At 41.4% G+C, this 10,492-nt stretch overlaps 1 protein-coding gene across 4 annotated transcripts in view; it reads left to right on the plus strand.

Annotated features, from left to right (window-relative positions):
* The window catches only part of Fktn (fukutin), a 53,246-nt gene that overhangs the window by 23,285 nt on the left and 19,469 nt on the right, over positions 1-10,492 (plus strand). For all 4 annotated transcript variants that reach the window (XM_021160504.2, XM_029476204.1, XM_029476205.1 and 1 more), the window contains 2 exons: positions 6,818-6,947; positions 9,201-9,334. In XM_021160504.2, coding sequence (XP_021016163.1) covers positions 6,818-6,947; positions 9,201-9,334 — 264 coding nt within the window. The remainder of the gene's footprint in view (positions 1-6,817; positions 6,948-9,200; positions 9,335-10,492) is intronic.

The following is a 10,492-nucleotide window of genomic DNA, read 5'->3' on the forward strand; positions in this document are numbered from 1 at the left end:
CCCCACTGATTTTCCTCTCATTTAAAGTTAAACACTAAACTCTGTTTCCCGAGTGCTGGGGATATAGTCTAGTTGGTTGAGTACTTGTCTAGCATGCACAGGGCTTGAGTTTGCTCTCCGTCTCCACATGAACCAGGCATGGTAACAGTGTCTGTAAATCCCAGCACTTGGAAGATAGTGGCGGAGAGTTGAAGGTGACGCTCCACTATGTGGTGAGTTCAGAGGCAACCCTGACCAACAGACCCTTTCTCAAAAGAAAACTTGAATTCTGCTGGCTAGTATGTCAGGCTTGTATCCACAGCCAGCACTCAGCCAGAAATCTCAAGTTAAAAGCAGTCCTGAGCCTCACGCACGGGTGCGCGAACATACACACACACATACACACACACACACACACAGGCAGGCAAACTTTTTTCTTCCCTGAATGGAGAATGGCCATATACTTATTACTTTATTGTTTTATTTCACTAGATCCTGATAGGATTAACACTAGCTTATTCCACAGCTATGATAGCTCATTAACTGTTTTAAAGGTACATTTTTTTTAAAAAGAAGACCAAGTTGGCTTAGAATATAGCCACTGAAGAGGGGTCATGTGAATTTAGAAAGGGTTTTTTTTTTTTTCTAAGTTTGGCACTGAGTATGAATGTGTGTGTGTGTGTGTGTGTGTGTGTGTGTTTACTGAGTATGAATGTGTGTGTGTGTGTGTGTGTGTGTGTGTGTGTGTGTGTGTGTGTGTCTGGCAAAGAGCTATACAAAGACCGGCTGAGTTTTCAGCTTTTCCTCTGCTGTTCTAACTTTGTAGGCTTCTGACTGTAGTGATATAAAAGTGATTTGATGGGCGTAAAAGTTCAACTGCAACAAGTCATATGAAACCAGAAAGGCAGTGAAAACAGGCCGTTGGACTGTGGGGATTTGGTACCCCAGGTGTTCTACTTGCCCTCCACTTTCTAGGGTTCTCTGCCTCTCTTCACAGAGATCTGCCTGCCTCTGTGCCACCATGCCCAGCTCTCCAGTTCTCCCCTTGAGTGCTGGCCCCAATTCCCCTCGGGCATGAGCTGTGACTGGTGAACTGCACCCCTTTCTCCCCCAAGTCGCCCTTTGACCGTAGTGTTTATCACAGCACTGGAGAGCAAGCTAGAGCACAGAGGAGATACTAAGTGCCAGCTCTTTCATTGCTGCCCCAGGTCCAAGGCTCAAATACAAGGCTTCTCACATACTGTATGCTGATACCCAAGACAGCCCAAGAGGTCCTTCTAGCTCTTCCTGTTCTTTTGAATTTATTACTGTAGGGCTGTCAAATTTACTGAGCTTCCTGGTAGAAGCTAGAGAGCAGCATGTGTGTTAGGCCTGTTGTGCAGGCAAGTTCTGCCTTCATCACACAGTGATAAGAGGTAGGAGGGATGACTTCAGTGCTTCTTCCTGCCCTATGGGCATTGCCCACCTCTGCCCTAGCAGTTGCCATGGTGAATTGTGAGTGTCTTGCATCCTCCTAATTTTGGGAGCTTCCTGGTAGCAGGCGTTTTAGTTTATTCACAGCAGTCATTGCAGCCATGTCATTAGCGATGTCTGACTTGCTTTCACTGCTGCCCTTGTGATGTGCAGTGACTAAAGGGCTTGGTCATGGTCTTACTTTATCCTCTTACATTAGAACCATGAGTAAGATACCAGGAGTGTACACTTTCAAATTAAAGTTAGCATACACCCATTTGAACACTTGATGGCGCCAAACAGTCCTAAATGGTTGTAGAGATGAAATAATCCAATAACCCTAGTAGAGTACCCCCTAGCGTTCTCATTTGTTTTAATAATGATATTTTAAAAGCAGTGTCTGACTTATGTAACAGTTGCCAGTACAATAGAAATAACACCTCTTTTTTTTTTTTCTGGCACGTTTGAGAGTAATTTATAAACCAGTATCGCAAAGCCTCACATAATTTAGTTTTTTTCTAAAAACACAATAAAACAAAACTAGATTATTTCCTATATCTGAACATGAAAATCAAGAATTAACATAAATTGCTTTTAATCTCAATCTAAACTGTGTATGATGGCACATGCCTGTAATCTTCATGTTTGGAAAGCCAGGGCAGGAGGATTGCCAAAAGTTCCAGGCTAGCCAAGGCATATGGCAAGACCAATTTAAAGACAACAACAAAAGTCTACATTCACATTTTGCTGGTTGTCCTCATAATAGGTTTGTATTGAAAGGATTCTGTTTATAATCACATGCTATACTGATTTCCTGTTTCTTTAATTTCTTATAGTCTGTGCTGGGTTCTCTACCAGTTTAGGTAACTACTCTCATAGTTTTGATAATTTTGGAGATTATATTAGATATTTTGTAAACTGTCCCTCTGGTTTTTCTCATAGATAAAGAGCATGGCAGTGCTGCTATGCTTGCTCTTCTCATTATGTCCCAGAAGGTGCTACCCGATTCCCCGTTAAGGCCTCTCGCCTGGCTTTTCCTGAGGAAGCATGAACAATTAGTGTTCACCCCAGATAGGACACTAACAGCAGACTGAAAACCAATTCCACCCAAGTCTAGCTTGGTGAACCCCTGAGTTTGCTAAGGTTACTTCCGAGACCATGGATGAGAAGTTCCAGGAGTCTGATGTCTCAGTCAGCTGCATCACCACGAAGCTCACCTCTGTGTGAGAAACACTTAGAAAACCCTGAAGTTCCACACAGCACCAGGGAGCACCACCAGTCTCAGCACCTACTATGACTACCTTTCTAACCTAGGGGTGAGGCCTTGGGGATCTCCTGAGACCTTTAGGTCTCATGACTTCCTGAGTCCTGTGGCCTCCCTTCTCCCTCTGGCGGGAATGTTCAGAGGAAGGCCACGGAACACTGCTGGGGTTTCATCCCGCCTCTTACCTGCTGCCTTCACTTTTGTGATATTGCATTTTTCCCTTTGTAATCAGAAGCATTTGTTTGCAAGCTACTTTGTAACCATTAAAATATTACATTTCTTATCAAATTTATTGTTAAGAGACTCATAGTTTCCTGTTTAATGAGTTATTTTAATCTTCAGATTGGTCCATATTTGACCAGTTAAAAACTCTTCCCAATAGCTTTTGTATCTTCTGGGTTATCTCATTCTTTCTTCCATTTTAGTAAAATACAGATATTCTAGGCTTATCCTGTGATTTTCCTATCCCAGCTCTGGGGTCAGCCATTTCTCATGAGTCCATGTAGAAGCCGACATCTGGGGAGCAGGTAGTATGCCCACAACATCTGGGGAGCAGGTAGTATGCCCACAACATCTGGGGAGCAGGTAGTATGCCCATTGCTCTTTGGGTTTTGCTGTACACAGCTGTCTCACTTAATAGAAACATTATGCATATGTCTGTATATATTTATTTCTGTATCTATTTGATGAAATCTGTAAATTCAAATTATTATCTCCAGTCTGATTAAGTTATAAGAAATAGCTAAACAACATTGGATAACCTATCAGGGGACTGGAGAAAACTGTCCATCTGTTAGCAGCCATTCACTGCCTATAGCTCTTCATCTAGGGATTAGGACCTTATGAGATTTCTCTCATCCACACTGTAATGTCAGCTGGTACCTGTAGTCCTGTTGAGGTGACCATATTGTTAAAGTTTGGGGGTTCATGTCGTGTTCTCTATAGAGGATGCTGTCTCACAGTGTGATCTTTTCAGAGTCCTGCCCCTCTTCCATAGAACAGGGATTGGGTTGTACATGTATTGGCTGAGATAGGCACCCCACGTTCAGTTCTCTGCATTGTGGCCAACTGTGACTTTCTATGGTGGTCTCCATCTGACGTAGAAAGAAGCTTCATTGATGAGGGGTGAGAGCTGTGCTTACTGTGGCTGCAAGGCAAATACTCATATTCAGAATTCAGTAGAATTACACTGGCTTCGGAAAGGGAGGGGCAGTAGTAGGTTCTCCTCTAGGTTCCATGACGTCTTTCCTCCCCTGGCCGGGTTGACAAAACCAGGCACGAGATCCTTCCTACTGAGCAAGCCTTAAGTCCAATTAGGTGGCTGTTGGTTCCTCCCAAGATGTAAGTGCCACTGTGGAATCCTTGGTGGCATCTCGCCGTGCGGCTCATTGATGTGGTGTAGGGTTTGCAGTTGCGTAAGACTGTTAGTGCTTTTCTCCTTCGCAGTTCGCATGAGCACCTTCAGATGCTAGGAGAGGCAGTCCTTGGGAATAAGGCTTCCAGGTCGTTTCTAGCTAGATTCCTCTGAGTCCCGTGTATAAAGTGCGCAGTGTCTTCAGCAATAGCGTCTTCCCTTCACGTTCTGAAAGGCATCCAAGGACAATGGCTTATATCGTTTGGGAGTTTCTTGGACTCCTCTGATCAACAACTTGAAGAAAGGTTTCTCATAAGGCAAGAATTTTTTAACAGAAAGGAAAATTGTAGCCTCAAGATATCACTTAACACTGTCATATTGGCTTAGCATGTAGTCTACATGGCAGCTGGGTCTGTAAACTTTAGCTCTAGGCATTCCTCATAACAAGCATAGGAACATATATCTCCCAATCCAGTCGGGTGCTCTAAAAGAAGCAGTGGCTCAGGAAAGGGATATTTTATTTCAGGAGATTCTTTATAGTTTGCTTAATCCATAAGAACAGTTTACCTGCAAGGAGTGCTCCTTCATAAGATACTTTGTTCCTGAAGAGAGCCATTTAGTGGTTCCATTCCTTATTGTCCCAGTGACCTCTCTGTAAACTGTATCTCTCCTGCGTTCTTGTGAAGGAACCCAAGTTACTTTAGGACATTGTCAGAAGTAGTTACTTCCTCCTTTAGCCTCCCTACAGTATTTGCTGCTCACCTCCTCTGGAGCACGCAACCTTCCAGCCTTATAGGTTCCATGGGGAGAAGTGCAGGGCCTGCTCTCCTGTGTACAGCCTCACTGAGGAGACTGAGACAAAACCAACAGTAACAACTAAAGTAAGAATGAACATGCGGGGCCGGAGAGACAGCTCAGTGGTTAAAAGCACCGGTTCTCCTCCAGAGGACCAGAGTTCGATGCCCAGCACCCACGTGGCGGCTGTTCAAGTGCGTGTGAGTGGTGACTTGTAAGTTAATGGAGGAGCTGACTGATGTATTTGGCTTTATGTATTAGTACATGGCCAGTGGAACACTGGGAAAATCAACTCACCTGGCTTTTAGGAAAACTGGGTTATTTCTGAGAGACTGGAGCGAAAACATGATTTTCATTGTACTCAAGAGTCAGAGGCACACTAAAAACGAAAACAGCATATAAGGTCACATAGGCTAGAAAGGCTGTGCCATATGCTTTTGTCTGGGTGGTTACTTGTTTTGTTTTTGTTTTTTTGAGATAGGGTTTCTCGGTGTAGCCCTGGCTGTTCTGGACCTCACTTGATCTGTAGACCAGGCTGGGCCTCAAACTCAGAGAGATCTTCCTTTAAAAGCATGGGCCACCACTGCCAGGCTGAGAAGTTGTGTTTTATTGCTATAACAGGACATGTGAAAAGAGGCTAGTGATGAAGGCAGAGCAGAAGGCAGGGACCTGTGTCCTTGCTCTTCTAGACCAAATAGCTTACATTTTGTTCCATAGTGAAAGATCACTGAAGAATTCCTCCTGTTTTCTTCAGTTACAGCATAAAATGCAGTAAATCCAAACAAGCAGCATGACTAAGTAAAAGATGACATTAGTACAAATCTGTACATTTTACAGAAGGCTTTCATTCAGATCTGTAGCGTAGTTCTGCAAAGCATAGTTACTGTCTTTAAGCTATAAATAAATGAAGTCAGTAGTGACAATGAAATTTGCTTCTTCCGTTCTCTTGTTCATTCATCAGACGTGGAGGTACTGGTGTAGACATGGGTATTTGATGTCTTTTCTTCATCGAGCTTGCACTCTTGTAAAAGGAGATGGACCTAGAGCCAAACACAGGTTATCTGATTCAGAAAGTGTCCTTCCCTGCTTGTCTACCCAGTGTCTAAAGAGAAGGAAATGCCTGTACAATGGAAACATCATGTGATCTATTTTGTTTAATGCTTCTAGCTGTGTAATTGCCTCTTCCTTTCCCCCAGCTGCCCAGCCTGCTAAATTCTGATGTGCAGAGAAAAGTGATAACAGTTGAAGTCTCATCATTGGGGAATCCTAGCTCCTTCCATTCTTTCCTTCTAAACTGGTTCTTCTAGAATCTATCCTAATTATTTTAATGTGTGACTAAGAAACTCTGATTTCTGGGTTTGTTGGGTGTATGAGTATGTGCCTGTGTATATAGATGTGTGGGCACAGTTGTGCACTTGTATCTGTGAGGCCAGAGGCTAACACTTGGTGTCTTCCTCTACTACATCTTGTTTCTGTCCACTCCCAAGTCTCCTGCACTCCTGCCCAATGCACCCCCTTCTGCCCTCATCTCTTTCATGTTTATAATCCACAGAATCCACTTAGTACTGGTACATGCACTTTGACGTGGGCCATCCACCAGAGCTTGGACAAGTTAGCAGCAGCCACACTCCTTCACCTTAGGTTTTAGATAGGTCTCTCCCTAAACTTGGAGCTGCTGGAGACTGGTTGGCCAGTGAGCTCCAGGGATCTGTCTGTCTGTCCCTACCCCCACAGCACGGGTGTTGCAGGCACACACACCAACACTCCCAGCTTCTATCTGGGTGTTTAAAATCCAGGTTCAGGCCATCATGCTCCCATGGCAACACATTACCCACTGTGCCAGCCCATGCCTCCTAAATTTGGATTTTTTACAATGGAAAAATGATGCACTGTTAATTTCATTCAAATATCGTGTTAGTGTTTCTAGAAGTTTAGGGATTGTTATAATGGATAACTGTTTGTTAAACCTGCAGCAGTACATTGATGATAATACTGTGGAGGCTATGGTCTTTCGAAAGAGGGCAAAGGAGTTACTGCAACTAGCAGCCAAGACGCTGAAGGAGCTGGGAGTGCCCTTCTGGCTGAGCAGTGGGACTTGTCTAGGTAAAAATGCTTTACTTTTCCTCTCTCTGTCTCTGGCTTTAGGAGTGAATGCCTGCGGTAATCAGGCATCAGTAATATTGACAGTGTGCTATTTACAATCAGAATAAGCATTAGTGTACAAAGCAAAGATGCGTTGACTGCTTTAAAAAAGTAATTGATAAAATATAAAATAGAACCTTCTTTAAAAAGGCTTATTTATTTATGCATTTTATGTTTATTAGTGCTCTATTTGCATGTACACCTGCATACCAGAACAGGGCATCAGGTCGCATCATAGATGATTGTGAACCATCATGCAAGTGCTGGGAATTGAACTCTGAACTTCTGGAAGAGCAGCCAGTGTACTTAACCTCTCAGCCATCTTCTCAGCCCTATAAAATAGACTCTAAGGTCACTTGTGTTTACTACAAGTTATAATGTGTACAAATTTACACCAGACATGTATAGTATAGTTGGTTTTCAGGTGATTCTTAAATTACCTTTGTTATCCTGAATACCTTTGATTTCTCTATCTCAAATATTATTATTGCTTTACATTAAAATAACAACAAAAACGTTTACATTGCAGGAGACATTTCTAGTGAGAGGAAGAGGAAAGGCATGCTCTGAGGTCATCCATAAACGTTTCTAGGTCATTGAGGGCATCTCTGGTTTGGCATCACTACTCACTTGAGATGGGGAAAGATACTTTTGTAGTCTTATGCAGCACTCACTTATTAAACTCTGGAAAAGGTTTCCCGATACACATTCATTAGATCAGCTTCTTGGAATTTAGAATTATGTAGATCCTTAAGGTTGTTGTTTTTATCTGTTCCTTCTCAATTATTACTGTAGTTGATATCTATGTTTTGATCATGACTATATTTGTACAAAGGTTAATTCATCTTTTAAAAATGACACCATAGAACTTGTTGTCCAATTCAGGACACTTAGAGACTGAAAGGAAATGCCTTAAGTAATTGTAGGACAGGTTGTAACCTAGGATTGGTGGCTCTCCTACGGAGTAGGTTATGTGAAAGGTTACACACTTAGACTGGGTGGGCACACACCTGTAACCCAGCACAGGAGGTAGAGGCGGAAGGCTCAGAAGGTCAAGGCCATAGCTACATAGCAAGGCCATAGCAGCCTGGGATACACGAGACCCTAAATTAGAAACAAAATAATAAAAACATAAAAGATCACAGTGGTAATCTCTTGTGTATATGATATTTGCTATGAAGTTTAACTTTTTAGAGAAGCAAGGTTGTTTTATAGTCAGTAATTAAAAATTCTTAGTCATTTGTCATGATTCGAGTTTTTAACCTCGAGTTTACTTCATTTATAAAATAAGAGAATTGTATTTGATGGTGCTGTGTATTAAATGGTATTTATAGTATTTAAGGAGCCTTCGATTTTATATTTTGGTGGGCGGTTTTGTGGGTGGGTGGGGTTAATTTTGTTATAATTCAACAAATAATATTACCCAGTAGCAATGCCTATCAGGGTGCCTATCAGACATTTCCATACTTCAAAGCCATTTGAATAGAAACATGAGAAGGTAATAGGGAAGGCTCGGGAGCTATTAGTAATGTTAGGGAGTAAGCTTTCTTAGAACGTTGCTGAGGCATCTAAACAAGAAGTAGAAGCACAGGAATCACTGAGAAATAGCTTTGCTGGACTTCAGACCTTAATCAGGTCTTTTTAAGTGACCACTGCTTATGAGCTGTTTGGAATTGGTAAGTGCTATAAGTTATGGACTCAGGAAAGTACATTAAGAGAACTAAATATTCTTAGCACATCTTAAGGCAGTCTCAGTCATTAAATGTTAATGATTAAACTCTTTGAACTGCAGTTGTTTAAGTGGATCATTTGTTTACCATATTATTAAAGGTAATGATCTATCCAGAAGTTATTATGGATCCTGAAATTTTTTCTTGTTTCCATAGGATTCATTGTGTAGCTTTGGCTGTTTTGAAACTCACTGTGTAGAACAGAACAGGCTGGCCTAAAGGTGTGAGCCACCACGCTTGACATAATTAAAGCCTTTGAGGAAGCTGAGTACTCAGACCAGGGAAATAAAGAAAAAGGGAGATTGATTCTTCAAGGAAACGTCTAGTCGTTTAGTTTGGGATTTAACTTTTAAAAAATAATCTTGCCAAAGCATCCCAACTTTAACCCTATGAAATCATATAACCATTACTATAAAGTTTATTCATTATAATGACTAATTTTCCAAATATAATTTAAGCTTTTTATCCCCTTCCCCTATTTTAGGATGGTATCGGCAGTGCGGTATTATTCCTTACAGCAAAGATGTCGACTTAGGGATTTTTATACAAGATTACAAACCTGATATTATTTTGGCATTTCAGGAAGCAGGACTACCACTCAAACACAAGTTTGGGAAGGTTGGTAATAGTCAAATTAATATCGTAAATAGTGTGTCTCTATTGTAAAGTTTACCTTATCTACTATATATATACTTAAATTGGTGACAAACATAGTTTTATCACCCAGTACTTATCAGGATAGGCTGTGGAAGCTATTATCCCTTCTGTGCTCCTGAAAGGGAAGCTAGAAAATGCAGCCTTTTATTAATAGTGAAGAAAGAAGGTTCTTTGGTCCTTGTAAGAGGCTGTATTGCTGTTTTATTAGGCAATAGTATGGTACAAAATTAATATAAAGCTAAGATATCTGAAGTTATATTTTTTTCTGAGTATCTTATTCAATGATCATTTAGGACTAGATTTCATAATAACATCAGCACAAATATCCATTGCTTGCTAAGGGATAGAGATTTGGAGTCATGTTAAACCAGTCTTGTCTTACTCATCTGTCCTAAGGTGAGCAACTTCCTTAGAAGCTAGCAAGAGCCAGGGCACCATGGCCTAGATGAACGCTTACTTTACACCATTTGATTACTGTTCTAGAAGCCCATGATCCTTTGTGATAATCCTGCTCTTAATTTGTCCACAGAGAAGTATTATCCTGCAAAGCAATTTAAAAAAAAAAGGGAAAAATTTATTCCTGGAAAATTATTTCTCACCATCAGAAATAATCATTCTAATTTTAAAAATACACACACACACACACACACACACACACACATTTAATGTTTTCTGCAGCCAAGCAAAGCAATAGCTTTATTCGTTTAGCAGACACTTGCCAAGCACTGGTGTCTGGCCCTGTGCTTTGCAAAGGAGCATACACATGGATACATTAGCTTTTACCGCCATGAGGGTCACATAAGGTGTTATGTGATGCCGTTGAAGGCACACGCGCACCAAGTCCAGTGTGAACCACACTTTTAGGATACGTTTCCTTTCTTCTTCAGTTAGAAATGGGCTTTGGAATATGATGTTTCCATTTCCCCAGTAGAGTGACAGTTTTAAATACCATGAGGCATTTACTCAGGAAGTTTTGTGAGTTTAAGAACCGTTGGTTTATTTGCATTTAAGAAAAGTTAGGGGCTCCCAATGGAGAAGCTAGAGAAAGTACCCAAGGAGCTAAAGGGATCTGCAACCCTATTGTTGGAACAACATGATGTACTAACCAGAACCCCGGAG

The sequence above is a fragment of the Mus caroli genome, chromosome 4 (genome assembly GCF_900094665.2).
Source record: "Mus caroli chromosome 4, CAROLI_EIJ_v1.1, whole genome shotgun sequence".
Classification (NCBI taxonomy): Eukaryota; Metazoa; Chordata; class Mammalia; order Rodentia; family Muridae; genus Mus; species Mus caroli.